Source organism: Wyeomyia smithii, chromosome 1 (assembly GCF_029784165.1).
Source record: "Wyeomyia smithii strain HCP4-BCI-WySm-NY-G18 chromosome 1, ASM2978416v1, whole genome shotgun sequence".
Taxonomy (NCBI): domain Eukaryota; kingdom Metazoa; phylum Arthropoda; class Insecta; order Diptera; family Culicidae; genus Wyeomyia; species Wyeomyia smithii.
The window spans coordinates 83,164,567-83,191,036 of NC_073694.1; the positions used below are offsets into that span (position 1 = coordinate 83,164,567).

Here is a 26,470-nt window from a genome sequence, read left to right on the forward strand (position 1 = left end):
TTACGTAGCCTTCGGTAACCGACCCGTGGTGGTATACAGCTCTGCCATATATATATATATATATATATATATATATATATATATATATATATATATATATATATATATATATATATATATATATATATATATATATATATATATATATATATATATATATATATATATATATATATATATATATATATATATATATATATATATATATATATATATATATATATATATATATATATATATGTATATATATATATATATATATATATATATATAAATATATATATATATATATGTGGCAGAGCTGTATGCCACCACGGGTCGGTAATTGGCGATCACCGAAGGCCACGGAAGTGCTCACTGCTAGCAAGCAGTCCCGGACCATCAGCGGGAGCTAGCCTAGGTCGTGGCGAGATTCAGGCACTGGGCCGCTGAATTCTCGCAAAAGCCACACTGGCCGGAAGCAGCTCCGACGGAGCGAGTAGTGCCGCTCCCACCACCCAAATGCACTATACCGCCCATTGGGACTGATGCCAGTAATGTTCCCAATTACGGCAACTGGTCGCATCACTATAGGATACGAGTCGGATTTCGTTTTCGTACCATGATTTTGGGCTGGCACCTGCGCCGAGCTCCCTTAGTAATGTCGTGTGATAAAGGCTTGAAACGGCGAGATTACAACCGGTGCAGGGGTCTCCGTCCCGTAAAACCTGGCAGGCCTTCCAGTACGTTCCGAGTCCATTGCCTGGTGGGAACCAGGCAGGAGTAGGATCAGATGTCTTTTCCTGACTTGCGCCGGTCGGGGGTGTCATAGTTGCCCATAAGGCGCTATGGCAGCCGCCCCTAGCCATGGCCTCACTGCTCCGGCATAGACTACCTTGGGACCATTTAGGCGACTACTCCATTATGGATAAGGATAGCGGCTGGTAGGGGGACCCAATAAACAAGAATGCAGAAAAACAAAACTCTGGAGATGGGGGCAGATGGGTTGGAAAACCCATTTGCGCGAGGTGGCATCCAGCGGTCTCCGCCTAGAAAAGTGGAGACGGATGCAGTGAAGGTCGCCTGCGAAGACGGTAAAGGCAGTACGCCTACCGGATCTACGCAAGACATCGCGGTGGCTGGTCCACAGCTATTAAAGGCGGTCGGAAGACAGCGGGACACGCTACCGAGGGTAGTGGCCCTGTCTGAGCAGCTCGATGCTATAATCGAGTTTGCGAAAAGTCGCAGCAATACAACGAAGTACTTGAAGCAGGCCCTCTACATGCTTCGGTCCTCCGTCGATGCTGCGAAAAAGGAGCACGCCGAGCTCGAAATGAAAGCTGCGGCTGTGGAGAAAGAGGAGACGAAGGTGACCGAGCTGGCGACGAAGTCGGTCCAAACGGACGCTAGCACGTTTGCGGCGGTTTGCGCGGCAGGGCCAGCTGCCAAACGAACGCGACAGTCCCCGGGAGAGACGGCCCCCGGGGGCACCAAGAAGCGTTTAATCGCAAACAGCCCTCAGACCGGTGTAGGAGTGGCGCAAGCAACGCCCACGGTGGCAGCCAAGGAGCAGAAGGCTCCCGGTAACCCGTGGGTAACGGTTCCGGGAAGGAGTAGGAACCAAAAAGTGGTGGCCAAAAAACCGCATCCGGTTACAAATCCTGCGACGAAGAAAGTTAAAAATAAGGGCGACGCACTCATCCTTAAGACAGAAGAGTCAAAGTACTCGGAAGTCCTTAAGGCAATGAGAGGCGATGCGAAGCTCAAAGATCTGGGGGCAGATGTGCGTAGCATCCGCCGATCCCGCAAGGGAGAAATGATCGTTGAGCTCCGCAAAGAAGCCAGAAACAAGGGCCCAGCCTATCGGGCATTGGCCCAAGAGGCGCTTGGAGATAGAGTGCAGGTTCGGGCACTCACGTCGCAGGTAACCCTACAACTTAAATACCTGGACGAAGTCACCGAGGCAGGCGAAGTCGTGGATGCCCTCAAGGAGCAGTGCGAAGTGGTTGTGGCACCGGAGGCAGTTCGACTGCGCAAAGGCCCAGTAGGAACCCAGACCGCCACTGTCAGGCTTTCGTCAGTAGACGCAAACCAGGCGCTAAAGGTAGCGAGGCTCAAAGTGGGCTGGTCAATGTGCCCACTCAGCATCTACCAGCCGCCGGAGGTCTGCTTTCGATGCTTCGAGCAAGGACACAAGTCCTTTAGCTGCAAGGGGCCTGACAGGAGCTCCCTATGCAGGCGGTGTGGTGCTGCAGGCCACAAAAGCAAAGACTGCGGAGAGCCCCCGAAGTGCTTGGCGTGCGCCGGGAAGCGTGACGCAAAGCACATAATGGGAGGCCCGAGGTGCACGGCCGGTAAGCCGACTAGCAAGCCACGGGCGTGAGAGTGACACAGCTAAATTTGAACCACTGCTTCGCGGCTCAGCAACTGCTATACCAAGCAGTCACTGAGTCGTTGTCGGACATCGCCATAATCTCGGACCCCTACCGAATTCCTTCCGGAAACGGTAACTGGATTTCGGACGGGTCCGGTATGGCGGCAATATGGACGACGAGCAGGTTCCCGGTTCAAGAGATAGTGTCAACTTCAAACGAAGGATACGCGGTTGCCAAGGTGAACGGAGTGTACTACTGCAGCTGCTATGCTCCGCCTCGTTGGTCTACCGAGCAGTTCACAAGGATGATCGACCGAGCCACCGGGGAGCTGATCGGTCTATCACCGTTGGTAGTGGCGGGCGACTTCAACGCATGGGCAACTGAGTGGGGAAGTCGACGCACAAACCAGAGAGGCCGGATCTTGTTGGAGGCTTTGGCGAAGCTCAACATAGATCTGGCCAACGTCGGCTTGAAGAGCACCTTCAGTAGAAACGGCGCGGAGTCGATCATCGATGTGACATTCTGTAGTCCAGGATTGATCACGAACTGGAGGGTAGACGATGGCTACACTCATAGCGACCATCTGGCGGTCTGTTATAGCGTAGACTGTAAAACGAGACCGCATGTGGCGAGTAGAATTAACACTCCAGCTCCTCGCGGGTGGAGGATATCACACTTCAACGAAGAGGTATTTGCGGAAGCAATTAGACTAGAACACGAGGCAAGCAGAATTCGTAACCCGAGCGCTGATCAACTTGTTGCCATACTTTCGCGGGCGTGCGACGCCACTATGCCTAGGAACCGCCAGCCTAGGCATGGAAGGCCACCAGTCTACTGGTGGACCGACGCGATAGCGGACCTCCGCAGAGCGTGTCTTCAAGCGAGAAGAAGGATTCAACGTGCGCGAACCGACGAAGAAAGGGAAGATCGTCGAGGGGAATTCAGTTCCGCAAGAGCGGCGCTTAAGAGAGCAATAAAAGCTAGTAAACGTGCGTGCTTCGAAAGACTGTGCGCTAGTGCCAACACTAACCCGTGGGGTAACGCCTATAGGATGGTGATGGCCAAGACTAAGGGTGCGATGGCGCCCGCAGAAAAATCACCAGCGATGCTTGAGCGGATCATAGAGGGACTCTTTCCACGCCACGAGCCAAATCCTTGGCCTCCGGCTGGCGAGTCACTTCACCGACGTTCCAGTATCTCAAACTCAGACCAGAGGTGGTCGGCCAACCTGCCGAACACCCAATATATGAGTGACGGCGTTAGCCGTGCCGAGGCAGAGGAGGCGGAAACGGTTACGAATGAGGAACTCATCGCGATCGCCAACTCCCTGAAGGTGAGCAAGGCACCGGGATTGGATGGGATTCCGAATCTGGCTGTGAAGAAGGCCATCAAAGAGGCCCCCAGACTATTTCGGGAAGTCATGCAGAAGTGCCTGGATGACTGTACATTCCCAGACAGATGGAAGCGACAGAAGCTGGTCTTATTGCCGAAGACAGGTAAACCACCTGGTGACCCGTCGGCATACAGACCGATATGTCTGCTCGATACGGCGGGTAAGGTGCTCGAGAAGGTTATTCTCAATAGACTGGTTAGGTACACCGAATGTGCAAACGGTCTGTCGAGTAACCAGTTCGGCTTCCGAAAAGGCAAGTCTACGGTGGATGCTATTCTGTCCGTCACCAAAACAGCAGAGGTAGCACTCCAGCGTAAAAGATGGGGCATTCGCTATTGCGCAATCGTCACGTTGGACGTCAAAAATGCGTTCAATAGTGTTAGCTGGGATTCCATAGCCCACTCGCTTCGGAAACTAGACATTCCGGTGTCTTTGTACAGAATTCTGGAAAATTATTTCCAGAATCGTGTGCTAGTTTACAGCACAGACGAGGGTCAAAAATGTGTCCCAATTACCGCAGGGGTTCCACAAGGTTCCATCCTGGGCCCGGTACTGTGGAATATCATGTACGATGAAGTGCTGAAACAAAAGCTCCCCCAAGGGGTTGTGATCGTTGGATTTGCGGACGACATCACACTTGAGGTCTACGGCGAGTCGATCGAGGAGGTTGAGTTGACGGCTTCGCACTCTATAAGCGTCGTCGAGGACTGGATGCGCTCCAAAAAACTGGAGCTGGCGCATCATAAGACGGAGATTTCAGTTGTCAATAACCGCAAGTCGAAGCAACAGGCGTTGATCAGTGTCGGGAATTGCACCATCGCCTCTAAGCGTTCCCTGAAGCTGCTGGGGGTGATGATCGATGACAAGCTCGCCTTCGGGAGCCATGTCGAATATGCCTGCAAGAGGGCTTCAATGGCTACTGCAGCATTATCTCGCATGATGTCCAATAGCTCAGCAGTGTACGGCAGCAAGCGGAAACTTCTAGCTAGCGTGACTTCGTCCATACTGAGATATGGCGGGCCAGTGTGGTCCAAAGCACTAGGTACTAGTAAACATCGGAGTAAGTTGGAAAGTACCTACAGGCTCATGTGCCTGAGGGTTGCGAGCGCGTATCGAACTGTGTCATACGACGCAATCTGCGTCCTGTCCGGCATGTTGCCTATCAGCATAGCCATTAAGGAGGACGTAGAATGCTTCGATCAACGTGACACAAGGGGCATACGAGGTACCAGAAGATCATTCTCGATGATCAGATGGCAGCAGGAGTGGTCCAATTCCGCGAAGGGTAGATGGACGCATCGACTTATTCCGGATGTATCCGGATGGGTCGGGAGGCGCCATGGAGAAGTGAACTTCCATCTGACACAGATTCTGTCAGGCCATGGTTGCTTTAGGCAGTATCTACACAGATTCGGGCATGCGGGGTCCCCCATGTGTCCCGAGTGCGCGGATGCGGAAGAGACTGCTGAGCATGTCTTCTTCGTGTGCCCTCGTTTTGTGCATGCGCGGAGCGACATGATGGTAGTGAGCGGGCCAGACACCACTCCGGACAACCTAGTTCGGAGGATGTGTAAAGACCCAAACATTTGGAGGGCGGTTTGTACAGCCGCCTCTCAAATAGTTTTAGAATTGCAAAACAGGCGACAGGTTGACCACCGACACGCCAGTGTTAGCTAACGGCCAGTCTCCAGGTTAGTTAGCTAAGTTAGCAAAAAGACCTAAAGAACCAAGAGGGTGCACAGAGCACAAAAGCCGCTCCCCGAAGCAATACCTAGCGGTGGTCCCGGGGAGTATTATGGGCTGGAGACTGAAGGGGTTTTAGTGGGTCCGGTCACTGATTCAAACCAACCCCACACTCCCTGAGGTTGGTCACCTCAGGGGTTTGGATGCAAATTTCCCCTTCACCTGAAAAAAAAAAAAAAAAAAAAAAAAAAAATATATATATATATATATATATATATATATATATATATATATATATATATATATATATATATATATTTATATATAGTTACATACACACACACACCCACACACACACACATACATACACACACACCCAAACACCCACACACACCCACACACCCACATACACACACACACATACATACACACACACACATACACACACACACACATACACACACACCCACATACACACACACCCACATACACACACACACACACACCCACATACACACACACACATACACATGGTGGGGTTCTAATTGCAGTGAAGCATTGTTTTACGTCTTCTGTGCTTACGTTAGCTATGGATGACAGCCTAGAGCAGATTTGGGTGAAGATCAAGGCATGTGGCTCGATTATTGTCGTTGGAGCCTTCTACTTTCCCCCAAATCTCAGGAATGAGGTCGATGTCATGGATCGACATATAGCGTGTGTTGAATTAGAAGTCAACTCGATTTCTCCACGTGATGATTTGTTGGTTTTTGGTGATTACAATCGTCCCGGCCTAAAGTGGAAAAGACATCCATGTTCTAACCACAAGTACACCGATGCTCTCCAATCTACTATCAATTCAGGCAGTGCGCACCTGTTGGACGGAATGTCACTTCTAAACATGCATCAAATCAATCACATACTGAACAATGATGAGAGAATTCTGGATCTTGTTTTCGTTAATCAGCAAGCTATGAATGACTGTGATATCGGTCCATGTGGAGAGGCCCTTTTTAGGATTGATGAAAGATATCATCCACCCATTCTTCTTTCTTTTCATCGTACTGCGGACGTCTCATTCGTAGACGAGTATGACCTTACAGCACGAGATTTTAAAAAAGCTGACTATGTCTCCATCGATGAACGATTGAGAGCTGTGGATTGGAGACTGCTTGAAAGCTTTCATTGTATAAATGATGCTGTTGGCTATTTCACCGAGATAGTATCGCGTATCGTAGCAGACTGTGTCCCAGTAGTGCAGCCACGACGGACACCAGCTTGGAGTAATGCAGAACTAAAGAGGCTGAAACGTCGTTGTTCACGGACTTTTCGAGCGTATCGGAACAGTCGTTGTGAGCTTACCCATTCGAGATTTACTCTGGCCAGTCGTCTATATAGAAAACTTAACTAAAAGTTGTACAAACGCTACCTCAAACGTGTGGAACAAAATCTCCGGACAAATCTGAAGAGCTTTTGGAATTACATAAAATCTCAACGGAAGGAAGATGGTCTTCCGGCGACTGTATTTTTGGATGACGAAGAAGGAACAACGAATAGTAGCAAATGTTCTTTGTTCGAAAAGCATTTTGGTGGTGTGTTCTGCAGCGAAACCACGTGTGCTGAAGACATTGCAACTGCTTTCGAGGACGTTCCAGTCGACAGATTCGATGCGGATGTTTTCGTTTTTGATGAAAAAGATGTCGAACTGATAATTTAAGAGATGAAGCAATCTTTCGCTCCTGGCCCAAACGGAATTCCTGTGGTTTTGTTGAAAAGTTGCTGCGAATCGCTGAAAGCTCCTCTTGCCTTTTTGTTCGATTTGTCATTGACATCCTCCACTTTCCCTAGCATCTGGAAGTCTTCTTACATGTTTTCTGTCTTCAAAAAAGGTGACAAACTAAACGTAAAAAACTACAGAGGTATTACCTCTCTGTGTGCATGCTCGAAGGTTTTGGAATCCATCATGAACAATTACCTCTTCTTTCGGGTGAAGAATTATATTAGCACCTCCCAGCATGGCTTCTTTCTAGGCAGATCTGTTCGACTAATTTACTGGAGTTCTCGTCACATTGCCTGCGTACATTGGATCAACGCCTTCGAATTGATGCGGTGTACACTGACCTGAAGGCAGCATTTGATCGTGTCGACCATCATATTTTGTTGGAGAAACTGAGACGTTTAGGTGCTTCGGATCGACTTGTTGCATGGTTTAGCACGTATCTTTGTGAAAGACGGATGGCGGTAAAACTTGGAGCATCGCAGTCACAATGGTGTTGCAATAAGTTAGGTGTCCCGCAAGATAGCACATTAGGACCATTGCTATTCTCCTTGTTTATCAACGACGTCACATTTCTGTTGCCCCGTGGCTGCCGACTTCTTTACGCTGATGATCTTAAAATTTACATGATCATTAAATCGATTGATGATTGCATTAATCTGCAGAACTTGCTAAATATTTTCGCCGTTTGGTGTCGCAAGAACAAACTTACGCTTAGTATTGAAAAGTGCAATGTTATCAGCTTCTATCGTATAACATCACCAATATTGTTTCAGTATACTATTGACGGGAAAACTCTTGATCGCTCTGATGGTTGTGTCAAAAACTTGGGAGTTTTGTTGGACACAAAATTAACCTTCAATCAGCATTATTCATCCATCATCAATAAGGCCAACAAGCAATTAGGAATGATTTTCAAAATTGGGAAATGCTTCAACGATCCTTGTACACTGCGCTCACTGTATTGTTCATTAGTTCGTCCGATTTTGGAAGCTGCCTGCGTAATATGGGACCCGCATTACGACGTGTGGACTGATCGTATCGGGCGTATCCAGAAATTGTTTGTTCGTCGTGCGCTTCGGAATTTACCTTGGAGAGATCCGGATAATCTTCCACCGTACGATGACCGTTGTGCTCTGATAGGTCTGCAAACCCTTGAACAACGACAAAAGTGCTTGAAAGCAACCACCGCTTTTAAAATTTTGACATCAACTTATGACACACCGGCATTGTTAGCTTAGCTACAACTTCACCGCCCATCTCGAGCAGACAATTCAACCTGATTCGTCTGAATTTCCAACGAACCAACTATGGCATGAATGAGCCCATTAGGTCTATGGCTGAAGAAGTTAACAGGCATCCTGAAATGTTTAATTTTTAGTGTGTCCAACTATGACTTGTTTTTTTTTCTTTTTGTTTATAGTTGAAACAATTGTGTTATATGTGTGAATAATTTGTTTGAGATGATGATGGGTTTTTTAGGCTCGTTTGAGAATGGACGTGTTGTTTAAACTCATAAGGGCTTTTTCCCATCCCTATATTTATTAAGACCACAAAAGGTTGGATGAATTAAATAAATCAAATCAAATCAAATACACACACATACATACACACACCCACACACACACACACACACACACACACACACACACACACACACACACACACATACAGGAAATGCTCAGCTCGTCGATCAAAGTCGATTGATATACGAGATTCGACCCTTTAGAGTACTTTTATACCTTTGGTTTTTTCAGTGATTGCTATACTGCCGTTCTACGCATATTTGTTCCATGTTCCAAGTTATGTAAACGAGAAAAACGAGGTTAAAGTTTTACAATGCTTTTACGCATTGCGCCAATGTGAAAATACTGTTATGGGTTTCTAACCAGTTTTACCTTGCAATAGACTGTTATCAATAAATCTAGTTGAATGTTTTGCGATTCAACACTCTTTTCCATAAAAATACCTACTGGGACAATAATGCCGAGAAATTTGCCTTTTTATAGATAATTTCTACGCATATCAGTCCCACCTCGTGCATTCGATGTTTCTCAATTCAAAGTTCATTTTGGGGATACAAGGCTGTTTAATTTTTTACGAAAATGATCACGCTAATCTAATCTGAATAACGTGTTGTCTTTATACGCTAATCTGAATAACGTGTTGTCTTCATACGCAAATGATGATAGTCGAGATGAAAGTTTAGTTATTTGAAAAAGTATCAGACGACTTACAATTACATAGGGAAATTTTTTTTAGATTGCCCATATTTGAAAGTTGTTAGGCTTCCACCATTTTGGCTACACACAAAAGACAGTTCTTACAACTTTCAATTAGTATTAATCTCATGCGTTTATTTTCTTATGCTCGAAGAGAAAAGGCATTCAGATTACAAACAAGCAAACAAGGTATAGGTATTCCGAACAAAGATATGTAGGTACCGCATTTAAATAATAAAGCAAAGTGATTTTCGGTATCGAGTTTTTGACACCCGTTATGTAGCCAAACCTTGTAAGAAGAAGTTTTTAGTGCTCTGTAGCACTTCCCAAGTTGTAAATATGGGAATTAGTGGTTAGTGGGATCGATTAGAATAGGAAACATCTAGTGGGACAAATATGTGTAGAAAATCATCGATGGGACAAACAGATTTGGAGATTTGGTTTTTTAAGACTTTCGGAACAAACAATGCTATTTTTAAAAGTTTTTCAAAAATTTACATGAAAATAGACTCATTGGTGATAAAAAACGAAAATCGACAAAAAGTAACATGGGACAACTATGCGTAGAACGGCAGTATACCTTTCAAGGAGAAACGCAAAACTGGAGTGTTGTGAAATACTCCTATAAGTGTTTGGTTGAGCAAAATTTTGAAATAATATTCTAAGTGCAGCAAAAAAAAAATATTTTTGTTGGTGGCAATCAGTGATGGAAACAAAATGAATATAATGCAATTGTTGTTTAATCTCGATTTTTACACATCATGAAGTGTTACAGACCGCGACTAAACTTATGACTACATCAGCTATGAGAAGCGATTCGCTCGTTGTGTTCGAAATCTGCGAGACTGCGACCATCTGGATGCAATATAGTTTTCCGAGTCTGTATCATGTTTTCAGTTCACTTATTTTTCGCTTTTCCAGCTGCACACACTGTCTGTTTTAAAAGCACAATAAAGGCATTTGTTTAAAAAAATATCAATTATTAGTGGAGTTATGGTCGTTTCCTTGAAACTATTTAAAAGAGGCATGCAGTGTTTATGATGAAATTATAAATCACATAATATATCATTAGTTTATAGTTGTACCGAGTCTGATATTTTCGAAAAGTATATTTTTACTTCTTCTGCAATCGGTAACCACTGTCAGTTGATTATGAATGTTAATTGATAGTTACATGCCCAATTAAATCCGCAACATCATTACAGCGCCATCAAAAGTAGGTTGTCAATCCATGGAGTAAAAACTACATTAAATGATGTAAACCTCATACAACCTACGTGTTGACAGACCTGCAATGCGAACGCTGAGTCATTTCAACTTGATTGATTTAAAACATGCTTTTACTCAATGATGGTGTTTTGACAAAAATTCAACATTGAGTAGTTTGAACCCAGTATTGGATGAAAAATCAAACTGGTTAGAAGATTGGTGATTTCAAGTGAATAACGTGCTTCTGTGCTTCTGTTTTTGAATAATAGACGTCAATTTAAAAGAAGATCAACAATGCATTGTGAGATTAGAGCTAGAAACAGAGGCGCTTGAAGGGGAAACAGCCAGTTAGGGGTACTGGGGGTAAGCCCGGCACTGAGGGTAAGACCGTCACCCCTAGGATTTTACTAGAAAACGCTAATTAACTGTGTTTTGGAATATGTGAAGTGTTGGTATTTAATATTTTAGATATTTTAAGACACATCGAAGCCACCGTGAAACGTCAAACGTCAAAATAATAAACAAAGCGTATATTACTGCAGCTGAAGCGTAAACGGATGTAATTTTTCGTGAGTGGAACTTAAGCTTTTATTCATTTGAAAAGACTAAAATAATTTTTAGTTGCTCTACAATTTATTGCCTGTATTGTTAGCAATCACAGGAATTCGATCTGAGGTGAATTGAAGCGATAAATTTGTAGAAAAACTCTTTTTAACAAAATGGGTGCTGTCGGGGTAACACCGTCACCCAGTGAGTGGGGTAAGCCCGACATGGTCTGAGGCTAGTTGGATGTTACTGACACATATTTCTCATCTATTACCGATGTATCGCTGATAAATAAATTAATTAATCGACTTAGAACCATGCACTCAACTGCCGGTACCCGGATAACTGTCCCATAATGAAAAACAACATATTGAGAAAACGGCGATTGAATATTATCCGTGAATTTTCGGATTTCCAGCAATTACATCCAGAACCAATGACCATAACAGTTTCATGGCACCACAAGTTCATCGTTGAGAACAAAAAACAATGGATGAAATTGGTTTTACGTTATATAACTTGAAAAAAGACAAAATGGGACAAAATATGCGGGTACATTTCAAAAGTACTCGCATATTTTGTCTCATCACATATAAATTCAACCAGCAACCGGCATTATCATTTGCAACGTAGATTGTACTACAGAAAAACAACATTAGTCTAGTTAATTAAATGACATGCTTCTATATGCCTAAAATAATCCGATATACACTTATCTGGAGCAAAATTATATGTTTGCAGTTCGTACCACTATGCAGTGGGACTGTAATGCGGGTACTTTCAATATGGGACAACAATAACTTGGCATTTTTTCCATGTTTTTCCATACAAAAGTATCAATTTTAATTTTTTTCCAGAAAATGTGATAACAATTAAGTCGATTCCCGGTGATAACTCAAAAGTGACCAAAATCAGTATGGGACAGTTATGCGGGTACCGGCAGTCAAGCTCTTCTGTAATTTATGAATGATTCCAAGGGTTATTAGAGATGCCAAATGTACTGAATCAAGTCACAAAACTGACGGCTTTCCCGGTGGTATTTGAAATATACTCCGGTGTGGTCAATGTGATCCTGGCTTCAATGAAACTAGTTAATGATATGATTTAAAGTGCCACATGATAGGCACCCCCAAGGGGTGCCGGTTTCACCCGCACTGATTGCTAAACGTAGTTTTTATCTTAGTTTCAAAACTTCACTATTCCTTGTAAAATAACAATTTGAAAGTACTGAAAACCTTCATATCTTGGAGAAAACAATCTGGGCAATGATTCTGCGAAAAAAATATAACAATATTTGCCATCAAGTTCTACTAAAGAATCATTTTCCTTAGGGGGCCAGGCTTACCCCCAGTACCCCTACACCAAATTGGAAAGTACTTGAGTAACTTTTGAGATAGATTTTATTATTTTATATTATTTTTCAATAAACCGCTTTTTTCAACTAATATTAATTCAATCGAATGAATATACCTGAATTCTACACAAAGCATAGTTTAAAAATTGAACTAAACGTCGGGTACTTTTGGTGTATTGTTACTCTTAGTGCTATATACCTTCTATCAAATTAATCTGCAACTACTCAAAATTGGCTTCCTGCACGGAACGACCCCGTGTAATTAAACCGACATGAAAATAGGTACTTTTCGTTTTCCGTGTAGAGGATAGACTATGAAAAGTCAAGGGTCAAATTGCTCAAGAAAATAACCAAAGTTTGGATTTAAAAGTGTGTAGCAATTTTACAAATATCTTAAAATAACAATATAGTCCACTCCCGAATTTCCCATGTATTTTCGTGAAGACAGACAGGAAACACCCCCTCTCGTAGTGAAAAAGGTAACTAAACCCATTGCACAGTGGTACAGTAAGGCAATTTAGGCGGACATAAGCTTTTCGTTGCGATTTTGGTTTTTGGGCGGTTTAAAGCCATAGTTTTTGTAAAAAGTTGTTTCTTATACATAGTCCTCTATTTATGTGCGAATGAAAATTAGGGTGGTCCTAAAATCAACGAAATAAAAACAATAATAATATATAATAAAAACAATATTGGATTTCAAAATGGCATTTAGAGACGATTTCTGGCCTCTGAGCATCATTCTGGTTAAAGAAACACCCATATTTGGTTGTTTTTGGGTTTCCAGTCACCAAAAGTCGCCATTTCACAACTCAAAATGTTGTCTGAGCGTCATTTTGGTTAAAGAAACATCCATATTAGGTGGTATTTGGTCATTTTCGGCTGTTTCCCAGTCACTGAAATTCACCATCTTACAATTCAAAATGTTGTCTGAGGTCGAATTGTGGCTTCAGTGCATCATAACAATCGCGGAAATACCCATATTTGGTCATTTGCCGCTGTTTTTCAGGAACCGAAAGTCGCCATCTTGGATTTAAAAATGGCATTTGGAGACAATTTCTGGCCTCTGAGCGTCATTCTGGTTAATAAACACCCATATTAGGTGGTATTTGGTCATTTTCGGCAGTTTTCCAGTCACCGGAAGTCGCCATTTTACAACTCAAAATGTTGTCGGAGGTCGACAAACGTACAAACCGTAGAACACCATCCATGGATCGCCCTTAAACATAGGCGAACTTTATTATTATAAAATATTCGGCCGAGTCCACTTCACAATAATATTTGCATTTTTTTCAGTGTACCCATTAGGGTAATATTATTGTCAAAAGTTACTCTTTTTCACATGTCGTGTAGAACAAAATCAGAAGTGGCGCACCTATCGGTCGAAAAGGTGACTAATGCTTCTGTCATTTTCAATTTGTCTTCATAATTTCACGTAAGTGAACGATATTGGTATTTAAGATATTTAATGTAACGTTATAGCGCCGACCTGAGTAATAAACTGGTTGCCTAACGCGACCCATTCAGTTGGCAACATTTCGTTGAGCAACAATCATTTTGATGACACTCCTGGGTCCGGCCTGGAAGCCGGACAAATTAAAACGTTACACTCTACTATCACATCTAAGAATTGGTTGCAAACCTAAAATCAAATGAGAAAAGCTTTTTCATAGGTGTTTTAACACCCTTTCCGAATATGTAAAATAAATTGATGGTTTTTTGTTTTGTTTTAAAGCTATAGATGAAAATGTGGCTGAAAGTCATGTCAAAACGTTGTTTCGTCACGCGAAAATGTGACTTTTGCATGTTCACTTCTGAGGATAAACCGTAAAGCATTGGCATTAACAGGCATCATTTAAAGACTTTAAATCAAAAAACCAATATAACCGCACATACATCCATATCTCTGTCGGTCATAAGTCTGATAAAAGCAACAATCGCTATCTTTTTCTTATTAAGCAGGAAATTAAGCAACCACTGGAATCATCATAGCAAATAGCCCTCATGCGGCCACAGGGTTGAATTCACCACAAACGAGAACCTGTCGATCTACAAGGAATGGCCTTCATTACGGACAAGGCCTCGCATTCTCTTCTATTCATTGCTCTTTGGGTGGATTGGATTCTTTGTTTTCTCTGGAAATGATGTATATAGACATGATGTTACGGTACGCTAATTTTCGCATCGTTCAATATATTATTTAGGGTATCGAACGTCTTCGTCTGTGGTTTTCTTCGGCAGGTTTTTGCATAAGATTGCTGCAGAAAACCTGCCGAAGAAACCCACTGACGAAGACGTTCGATACCCTACATGAATTTAAATTGTGAATCTGGCAATGCTACATTTTTTTTTCCTGTATGGACTTGAGAAGTGGCATGCTTATATTATTATTGTTCATCAGTGCTTGTGTGTAATGTGATACTCTTCCATACACGCTTACTGTTCTACTATACCGATACTCGTTCGTCTTGCCAAATATCACCAAATATAATTCCCTGGAGAAGTTACGTCGTGCGTCCTTCTGGCCAGTTTTATTGATAAGAGGGACTTATTTTTTGTTAGAAGGAAGTCACGCAAAGGTATTGTAGATTACAGCGTAAAGGAAGGGTAACTGGTGGGGAGCCCGAGAATAAACCCATGCTTGAGTCCTTTTTTGACATCGGATGGCCTGGTTCTACTAAGATTCGAACCCACGACCATCCGATTGACAAAGCGGACTCTGTAACCTTGCGGCTTCGCAGCTCCCCCGGCAATACTATATACCTTGCTATTAATGTTTGAGCTTTTCGAAAGCGACTTATGAGTTAAAACACTTAAAATTGAGACAAAAGTTGTTCACAGAAATTCGATTTCAACCCTTTTTTCAAATTTTAACTAACCTATCACTAAATTGTCCAACATTTTGTCTATCCAACGATATATTGATTATTGTAATCAATGATCATGTTGTACAGTTATTACCGTTTGAGATTTATTCTAGTACTTTACCGGTTCTATTTTTACTTTTTTTTTACTTTCGCACTACCGTAATCTCCCAGACTGACGTATTTGTTCGTGTTGGGTATTTTCGTCACTGCGATCAATTTTTTGATATTTTGTGACATATTCCCCCTTTTTTAATCTTGCTAAGTCAGGATAACGTATCACTATTGGAAGTGGTCGTTACAGTCTGGCCAATAGCATTAGTCCAGTCCGGTATTATACTTCGTATAAAGCGCACAACCGCACTGGGATTTGTTCTCCAGATTTCAGAGGGTTCCAGTAGACCCCCCTCGAGGAACTTATATCTTTCGATAAAAATTGCGAGACATCGGCATAACAAATGTTCCGGGTCTTCTTTTTCCATGCTACATACTCGACATGTATCATCTTGAAGTTTGTTCATAACCTTCAAATGATAACGGCTTGAACAATGCCCTGTTATTAGGACGAATTTCAACAATCTGATCTGTACATAATGCATTAAAATAATCACAAAACATTGCCGAATTTTTGATTTGTGGAAAAAGTGTTATTAACTGAAGTTATGTTACCACGTCATTTTGTTGTAGAAACAGCGATTTTAATTTCGCTGTTTCTACAACCGATTGATGTACATCCATCGTAGTATGCGACAAGTCGCTCGGCGATTTTTTTTTTCATAAACAGTCAAAGAGTCGCGATCCGAGAATACGTTTTCGGTAATGAATTTATTTTGGAATATAATAGCATTCGTGGCCACTGCTATCTTCAATCTACACTTCTTCCGTAAAAAATCACGAGTGCGCTTTAGTTGACCACGAGCATGGACCAAGGTACGTGGCCTTAGAGGACTACAGTATGATAAAAGTTCTGTAGATAGTCAACTTCGTGCCGCGGCGTCTTTCCTGCCATAAGACCTCGGAAAATTTCTCTGCTAATGTCGTTCTCGGCATGATGTATAAAGACATGGTGTAACGATATGTCAAAAGCTGAATCGGCCATATTGAAAAATAAATGCCAGCGAGTAGGTTTGTTTATAAACAACTGGGGCATAAAAATTATCGCATCTCATAATATATCATGTGGATGCATTTAAATTATAAATATGGCAATATATACCTTGCTACCAATATTCAATAATTTAAGAAATAATTTTCGACTTAAAACACCTTAATTTGCGGTATTCAATTGCTTATTTAGTGAGGATATATCAAGAAACACGAAAAAGTTATTCACTGTTGCATAGTGATGCTCCGTCTCCAACCCTGCAAAGTGAAAAAACGCTCCCTCATCCTGCGCCTACTTTTTGGTCGAACCGGTACACCATGTTCTACTCATCATGGTTCTCGGTAAGGTGTCGTACACAAATTACGTAACGCTAAAAATCTAGATTTCAGACCTCCTCCCCCCCCTATGTAACGATAGGTAACGTTCGATATGACTCCCCCCTAAAATTACGTAACGCTGAACAGTCTGACCCCCCTCCAAAATTTTCAATTTCGAGCAAACATTACAGTTACGTAACTGTCTCTACTACCCCCGCTCCCCCCTACGTAACAATAAGTAACGCAGACTCAACCCCCCTCCCCCCTCATGCGTTACGTAATTTGTGTACGTCGCTTATTCACCAGTAAGCCTAGATGCACGCACTTGTCAACTACTCCGATTTCATCACCGCTAAGCTGAATCCATGGTCTGAGATTGACACGATCTTCTCTGGGGTCGATTGTAGGCTTTTGTGCATCATCCCGATTACGGAAATATTCAAGGTAATCGATAATTTTGGGAGAAGTTGCCATCTTAGAATTCAAAATAATCTTTGGGGTCGGTTCTTGACTCCCGTGCATCATTTCGATCATTTTAAGCTGTTTTCCGGAAAATTGTTTCAAATATGTGGTTCATTTGTATGGAACCCTTTCTCGTGCAGAGAAGGGAGAGGGGCCGTACCACCATAGAAATATTTCCTGCTTCCAAAAACATCTACATGTCAAAAATTGGTTTCATTTGCTTGATTAGTTCACGAGTCGTTGACTGTAATAAACGTATCTCAAACATAGTTGTGTTGGATTTACGTCACGTTGAGTAGAAATGGCGGTTACGTCATTTCGTATTCGTGAAATAATGTCGCTATTTTTTACACTTTTGATCGAATTTCGGCACCTATAGGTCCAATTTAGTGTGTTTTATCGTTTAATCGTAAAAAACACAAATCGGTCTGCGAGATTATGGCAGTACATCAAAAGAGTTTTTTTTTACCTTTTCCATATGATTGCCCAATGCTGCCCTCACTGCTTTCATGAGCTCTGGGTTGTCAGCTAGTGTGTCAGCAAGAGCAGCCAGAAGTACATCTGAAGATAGATATTAAATGTTTGTTATTTTATTCATGCTCTGAAAATTAAAACAATAACCTAAAATCTTCTTTTGAAGAGATGGTGATATACGCCCGTGACTACCTTCCGATTCCAGGAATGCAGTTAATTTTTCTAGCGCATTTTGAGCAGGTTCGGAACCACGAGTCAGTGATTGGGTAAACATTACCTTGGAGAGTTGATAGATAACCTCTTCAAGTGAATATTCTGCATAAAGGAAATCTGCTAATCGAAGTCGCCCAACCACATCGTCGTAATCTTGTGTAGCTTCTGTTGAACGATTATTTGTTAAACATCGGAATTGGAAACATGTTAACCGAATATTACCTGCTTCTTCATTCAAACCATTAAGTTTAAGCAAACTCGGCAACCGCTCAATAACTTTAGCTATTTCTGGCGAGAGAGTAGCTGGTTGCTCCAATAAGCTGTAGTCGACTACACCCTCTGTATGGGTTGCAATGGTTGTAGTTGGAGCTTCAGTAGCGGCGGTCATAGCTGTACTGCTGTCGCGCTCACTATGCAAGTGAGAATCCGATTTTAAAGAACTACTGGAATACGTATTCTGAAGGTAATCGATGCCTAAGCGGATGTCGCGTAGAAATTTGATTGCATTTTCTCGTGTCATCTAGCCAGAAGTGATATGTATTTATTGCTTTCATTAAAAAAATATTTTGCGATTTACCAGGCCTTTTTGAATCAATTCCTCTACAGCACGAGCCACACCAGCTTCATCTCCAGTCCAAAAAACATATTGAGCCATGTCAAAGGCCGAATACTGCCCTCCGCTGTGTCGTAAGAGTATCTCAGCATTCTGCAAGATGCAAACGATTTTATAGAATAATGGAATTGAATTTCTAAGCCTTACACTGCGCCGTTGGCCATTACTAGTTAGAGAATTCATTTCATGATAAGATTTCGATATCTGTTCCGTTTGTAAAATAATCGATGGATCCGACACGGTCGGTGTCGTTTGGTCCAAACTATGTTGAGAGCCATTGTTTAGGCTTGTCGTGCCTGGAAGTAACTAAAAATAATAAAACACGAATTAATCCACCTTGCGGTGAGACCTAGCCTTTCTCATTCAAACTAATTATTTGTTAAAATAAATTTGCACGATCACTTCAATTTTTCTATTTTCTTAAAAAGTTATTTTCTAAAAGGGCGTATGCATTTTGGCATAGGTTTGATCACAGCATTGTAACTCAGAAACCGTTGTGATTTTGTCAAAAACCTGACTCAGAATGAGGATGAGTGCCTTATAAAAACCAAAATTAATCCACCTAGCGGTAACGAGAAACCATTCAAGGCTGTTTTGAAAGGTCTTTCAAATGATCAAACTATTGATGAAATTAGAGATTGTTTGTCAGAATCACTTGGTTTTGCCCCCAACCAAGTAATTTTGATGAAACGAAAGGCAAATGCTTAAAATAATCAAACTGGAATACACCAGGAAAATTACTTAGTACATTTTGGTTGTACCAAAGTAAATAATTTGAAATGTTTGGAAAAAGCACGTGTTTTATTTAACGTGCGAATAAAGGAGGAAAATTTCAAGAGACATGGAGGAATCCATAATCTTACGCAATGTCGGAACTGTCAAGCCTATGGTCATGGAACTCGAAACTGCCATATGGCAGCAAAATGTATGATTCGTGGTGACACTAGTCACACGAAAGATATCTGCCCCGTGAAAGAGACCACTAATAGTTTCAAATGTGTAAATTGTGGGGGAAATCACAAATCTAATTTCTTTAATTGTCCTGTAAGGTCAAAATTGCTTCCAGACAACGTCGGAATTCTAAACAACCTGTTGTCAATGTGGGTAATCAAAAGACTTTCAATACTGTTCAGGCATCACCAGCACTTTCATTAGCAGGTGTGTCTGTAGGTAATAATTTAAATTCAGATAACAAATTCAATTCAGCAAAGATTTTAAATAATGCTGTAAATTTTCTAAATTGGAATGCTCGCTCTTTAAAAGCGAATGAGGATGAATTTTTCAATTATTTAACAGTCCACGATGAGCACATTGCAGTTGTGACTGAAACGCTTTTAAAGCCAAATATTAAACTAAAAAAGAACCCGAATTATATGATTCATAGGTTTGATAGAATTGATGTTGCCGGTGGTGGAGTTGCAATAGTTATCCACCGTCGAATAAAACATCGTGTTTTACCTCATCTTGAAACTAAAGTAATCGAGAGTTTGGGAATTGAAATTGAAACAAGTAAAACAAGTGTTGAAATAAATTTAAGTTTCTAATCTTTTTTTTTTTTGTAAAATTTGTTATGTTTATTAACACATATAAATAATAGTACTTATATGTTATTTTCTAGTGAAAACTCCAAAGCAATAATATCTACATTATTATCGCTACTTTCATTGATAAATTTCACGTAATTTGCTATTAACTGTAATAGTTTCGTTTTTATTCTTCGTGCTATTCCGTTTAACGTTGGTGTGACTGCGTAGTCGAATTCAAGTCTGCGCCATCCAGGAAGTTGCCGTGCAATCACACGAAGCAGTAGTGTCCATGCCGGTCTCACTCTAGGGCACTCAGATAATTTGTGTTTGAGCGTTTCGACAGGTAAAGCGCAATGCGTACAATCTTCACCGTCCGAACGGTTCATAACATAAATAAGCCGACGGTGTTCTACTTTTTGGTTCACAAATAGGAAAAGCAGGGTTTTTTGGTGTGACGATAACCCTCGTGCCCCATGAAGGTTCATCCAAACTCGTCTCCAGTCTGTGTTTGGATTTTCTCTCTCTATCTTGGGTATCTCTGTTTGCTCGATGTAGAACCTCTGTATTAAATCGGAAGAGACTTGTTGAGTTACTTGCGTTGTTATGATCGCCAGTTGTTGTTTGATCAGTTTCAAGCAAGGACAGCCTGTGGGCAGCACTGTGAGGTTAGAATTTTCCTGGTACAGGTAGGATTTATAGAATGGCATCGATTCAATTTCTTTCATATGGCGAGTGACGATCAACGCTTTACATTTTAGAGCTGGCAACTGGAGTTTCAGACCACCTTGATGTAGATCTCGTGCTAATTGTTGCATCGGAATTCGTGCGGGAACACCACGCCACAGGTACGTACCCATAGCAGACGTCAACTTGTCTGTATGGACACTGAGAGGCGGAAGGATAGATGCAAGGTACCATATTTTTGAGGTAACAAAAGTATTCAGCAGCGTTATTTTTTGTAAAAGCGTGAACGTACGCATTGAATGTAGATATAAGATTTGAGCAAACCTCCCCACAACTGTATCCCAATTTTGTTTTATCATTGAGCGAATTGAGTTTGCATAAATAATGCCCAAAATTTTCACCGTCTCAGCTGTTTGTAGCCACGGTACATTTAGTGGTGCTCCATTCCCTCCACCAACATCGATAGAAACTGTTTTAGCTAGGTTGAGCTTTGCTCCAGATACTCGAGAGAAGCGGGTGAAGAGAGCAAGTATTTGCTCTATTTTGACCACACTGGTGGCAATAACAGTAATGTCGTCGGCATATTCAACGACCAGATCTGTTCCACTGTGGTTTAGCAGCGGGAGTAGGTACAGTGCGAAGGCAAGACTACTTAGCGGGTTCCCTTGTGTTATCGATCTTTCGAGCGGGAAAGAGTTTGTCAAGTGACCGTTGATGAGTAAGCGAGAGGATGATAGTTCCAAGAAGCGAGCCATCAGTGCCACCAGCCTCGTATTGAAACCGAGCGCGCACAAGTTGTTGAGAAGGGATGTTCGGTTCACCCGATCAAACGCGTGATCAAGATCAAATGAAATTAATTTTGCTCTCTGTTAACGTTCGATCATCTGTGCGATTCTATCCTTCAACGAGAGGGTTGCTTCGAAGATGTTGTGCTCTACGTTGGCACATTTTTGTACGTTTCCCAGCACACGATGCACCCTTATTACTCTCTCCATCCTAAGTTTGAGAATGCGGCAGATGAGTTTATAGTCGAAGTTAAGAAGTGAGATCGGTCTGTAGGCGTTAGCAGTATTTGCGGTTTCCTTTTTCTTCACCAATACAATCACGCTGCTGACGAATTCGGCTGGGAAGTTGGACTCTAGCACTTCATTCATGACTAGATTCAACTCCCGATGTATCACTTCGAACGTTTTGAGATAGAATTCTCTCGGTAAGCCATCTGATCCGGGTGATTTTCTCTGTGCACTCGTTTTGATTGCCGACAAAATTTCTGCTGTGGTAATGTCTCTCATGCATGCTTCGTTATCTTCGTCGTTGTATGGTATTGCTCTTGCGCAGTCAAATTCAGCATCGTTTTCTCATTCATCCTCCTCTTCCGCAAAGAGATTAGTGTAGTATTGCACCATGTGCTCTTCTATGTCTTCTGCCCGACTTATTGTTTCGTTCCTCTCATTCCGCAACAGTGTGATCGTTGTGCGTTTTCTCTTTCTTTCCCCTAACTGAAACGTCGATAAAGGTTCACCTGCTATGTACGTTTCGTTGATACGGACAAACATTCTCGTGACTTCTCTTTGCTGTAACAATATTTCCGCCTTCAAGCGATTGATGTTCTCCAACATACTCGGATCGTGGTAGAACCTATCATAAGCTCGTCGTAATTGAGAGTACAGCTGTTGGTATTTTTCGTGAAATTCTTCGTACGCCAGTTTTGATTTCCATCGAAAGAAGGTTTTTATTTTTGGTTTAGCATATGTCAGCCACCATGTTACCCACGAAGTAAAATTTCGTCGTTGACGGGTCCAATACTGCCAGTTGATGCGAAATTCTTCAATATGTTCAGCAGTCAGGAGATGTGGCCGAAGAGACCAGAAGCCATGGCCGGGTTCTCTTCCGAGATGGGGAAGTCGCACTCGTACATTGACGGCCTTGTGATCCTAGAATGAGCACAGTTGTGTGTTTATTTCTCTCAGTTGATCACACAGCCCCGCAGACACGTATATGCGGTCAAGCCGAGACATCGAGTTCTGAGTGATGTACGTATAGCCAGGTACGGCCGGGCATAGCTTTACCCATACATCGTGCAGTTGTAGTTGTTGGACTGTTGTTTGCAGGGAGGGACTCGTGTTATAACCCGTCGCGTCGCACTGCTGAAGCACGCAGAAAAAATCTCCTGCAAGCACCGTGTATTCAGTACGATGGCGGAGATAGTAAGCTAATGTGTTGTTAAAAAACCGCTTCCGTTCTGATCGCATAGCGGTGCCTGATGGTGAATAAACATTGCAAAGTGTTGTGTTGGCTATACGGAGCGCGATCAAACGTCCATCTAGGCTCTTTTCTACGTGTGAAAATTGTATATAGTCTTTGAGGGCAATCGCAGTACCTCTTCTTGCATGATCGACATTAGCTACAACGTTGAAGCCGGGAATATAGAGTTGCTCGTTTTCTACATCCTGCATCGGTGACTTTAATGCGAATCATCGATCTTGGAATAATGCTCAAAGCAATTTCAATGGAAAAATATTGTTTAATGATTGCTCGGCTGGATTTTATTCAGTTTTATTTCCAAATGGTCCTACATGTTATTCTTCTATTAGGAATCCATCTACAATTGATTTGGTACTAACAAATCAAAGTCATTCATGCAATGATTTATTAACTCATGCTGACTTTGATTCTGATCATCTTCCCATAACCTTTTTTTTATTTCCCATGAAACTATTTTAAATCCCACTAGATCTGTGTTAAAATATTACAAGAATAATTGGGATAGATATCGTTCTACGATCGAAGAAAATTTAAATGATGATATTATTTTACAAAATAGTACTGACATTGACAGAGCATTAGATAATTTTATCAGCTTAATTCTCAATGCCCGGAATTTATCAGTTCCTAAGGCTCGAGTGAAATTTAATGCACCAATTATTGACAGTGAACTTCAAATTCTTATACGTTTGAAGAACATACGGAGACGTCAATACCAAAGATCGCGTGATCCTACTTTGAAAATTATTTTTCAAGAATTACGAAAGGAAATTAAACAAAGATTCACTCTCTTGCGAAATGAGCAGTGGTGGGCACCGCTAACCGAAAATTTAGCTACGCCAATCGCTAAGCCGCTAACCGGAAAATTTAGCTCGATAATCGCTAAACGCCAAGCCCACATTAGCGGAACTTTCGCTAATCGCTAACTTCCCAAGCAGCAAAATTTGTTTCGATTTGAATTTTGTGCATCACAGCGACAATTTATTATGCGAAACTAAGTTGCAGCTATATCTCAGTTCCTTATACAATGGCAAAAAAGCGCAGGAGGTGGAGCCAATTCATTTTCGTTGTTTCATCACAAGTTTCAAGAACGAAACAACAATTTGTATGAGCTTATGCGTGGAATTTGATAACAACATGGTGAATGCTGCATGGTCAAATTGCAGCAACGAAGGTGTATCGTAGCAGCAACTAGGGTGATATAGCAACTACAGGGCATTGTAATAAGATTGTCAAATGGCAAATAGTCAGAATGGAAAAATATTTTCTGTATAGCGATTTATCTTTGATTATTTCCAGATATTTGATGAGGATTCAACCCCAGTTATCAATGTTTATTCAATTTTCTCGTTTTTACCATCTATGTCATTTGCTGTAGAAACACTTGCAAGTTTATGGATCAGTTTTTGATTTTGCTTCCCTTATAATGCTCATGCTCATTCTCAGTTTAAAATTTTGCTTCTTTAAGGGGTGATATCGAAGGCCAAAATTTTAGCGACGCTAACAGTTTCGCTAACCACCTCAAAGATTAGCGAAATCGCTAAACCGCTACCTGAATATTAGCGTCGCTAATTAGCGATTAGCGGATTAGCGGAATGGTGCCCACCACTGGAAATGAGAATTTCATGAGAGAAGTTGAACAACTAAAACCTTATTCAAACCTTTCCAGTCCTTAAAGATGGTGATAGCATTTTTCTAACGAATGAACAAAATTCTCAAAAACTTGCTCAGCAGTTTGAGAGTGTTCATAACTCCAATTTGAACATAGTAAGTCCTATTGAAAATGAAGTGAACCAAAAGTATGATCAGATCACCACCCAAGAATTTCTTTCTGGAGAGGTATTGGAAACAAACTTGAATGAGGTGCGAACTATTCTCAAAAAATTCAAAAACATGAAAGAACCAGGAGATGATGGGATTTTCTATATCCTCATCAAAAGACTTCCCGAAAACAATTTAAATTTCTTGGTAAACATTTTTAACAGATGCTTTGCACTAGCACATTTTCCTACGAAATGGAAAAATGCCAAAGTCACTCCAATTTTAAAACCCGAAAATAATCCAGCTGAGGCATCAAGTTAGCCACCAATTAGTTTACTTTTCTCTATTAGCAAACTTTTTGAAAGAATAATTCTTAATAGAATGATAACACATATTAATGAGAACTCAATTTCTGCAAATGAGCAGTTTGGTTTTCGCCATGGGCATTCCACTACTCATCAGTTACTTAGAGTAACAAATATTATTCGAACTAATAAATCTGAAGGCTATTCGACTGGAGCTGCCCTTCTAGATATAGAAAAGGCATTCGACAGTGTTTGGCATAAAGGTTTAATAGTTAAAATGTCAAATTTCAGTTTTCCGCTTTACCTCACAAAAATGATACAAAGTTATTTAACTGACCCCACTCTTCAGGATAACTATCTAAATGGTAAATCTAATAGATTGCCTGTTAGAGCTGGTGTGCCTCAGGGGAGTATCTTGGGCCCAATCTTATATAACATTTTGACTTCTGAAATTCCTGATTTAGCACCAGGTTGTGAGAAATCTCTGTTTTGTGACGATACAAGCATTTCCGCAAAAGGAAAAAGCCTCCGGGTTATATGCAGTGGACTACAAAATAGTTTAGATATATTTTCTTCATACTTGCAGAAATGGAAGATTAAATGTTACCCTATTACAGAGTTCATTAAACGAGCCATCGTAGCGGTCATGGTTGAGGTACCAACCACCAGGGGGAAGACTGATATCGTTTTCGCCTCAGCCTACTTCCCCGGGGATGCTCCTGAGGTCCCTCCTCCTGAGATCGCAGCGTTTGTCCAGTACTGTCGCAGCAATAATAGGTCCTTCATCATTTGCTGTGACGCCAATGCCCATCACACCGTGTGGGGAAGTACCGACATCAGTAGTAGAGGTGAGAGTCTTTTCGATTATCTTTCAGCTAACAACATAGACATATGTAATGTAGGTAATAAACCAACATTTTCAAACGCGATCAGGGATGAAGTCTTGGATCTGACAATGTGCAATTCTGCAATTTCTGAAAAAATTCAGAATTGGCATGTTTCAGACGAGACGTCATTGTCTGATGGTTCCGAAATAGCGGAGTTGTATGAGGAACCGAGTTCTTTTTAGCAGCACGCAGTTTTTTAGCGAATGCAGCTTTTAGCTGTGAAATATTTATATTTAGTTGATTTTTTTAATATAATCTAATGCGACTTACATAAACGGTCTTTCCTACAGTAATACAGGTAAATTTCTGCTTTTTCTCCACTTGGCGGTAATCTCTGCTCAGACACAGTCTGTTAGGTTAGATTTTATTTAATATGACTTATTTTTACTGACGTATTCGTACTCAATCCTATTTTTTAATCTACTCTAATTCTATTATATGAATAATTTTATTTAAACAAAT

At 41.5% G+C, this 26,470-nt stretch overlaps 1 protein-coding gene across 6 annotated transcripts in view; it reads right to left on the reverse strand.

The window, feature by feature from the left end:
- Positions 1–26,470, reverse strand: part of LOC129717837 (uncharacterized) — a 159,017-nt gene that overhangs the window by 17,417 nt on the left and 115,130 nt on the right. For all 6 annotated transcript variants that reach the window (XM_055668043.1, XM_055668041.1, XM_055668045.1 and 3 more), the window contains 5 exons: positions 18,728–18,886; positions 18,545–18,673; positions 18,190–18,487; positions 17,902–18,132; positions 17,750–17,841 (listed from right to left, as the gene is read on the reverse strand). In XM_055668043.1, the coding sequence (XP_055524018.1) occupies positions 17,750–17,841; positions 17,902–18,132; positions 18,190–18,487; positions 18,545–18,673; positions 18,728–18,886 (909 nt within the window). The remainder of the gene's footprint in view (positions 1–17,749; positions 17,842–17,901; positions 18,133–18,189; positions 18,488–18,544; positions 18,674–18,727; positions 18,887–26,470) is intronic.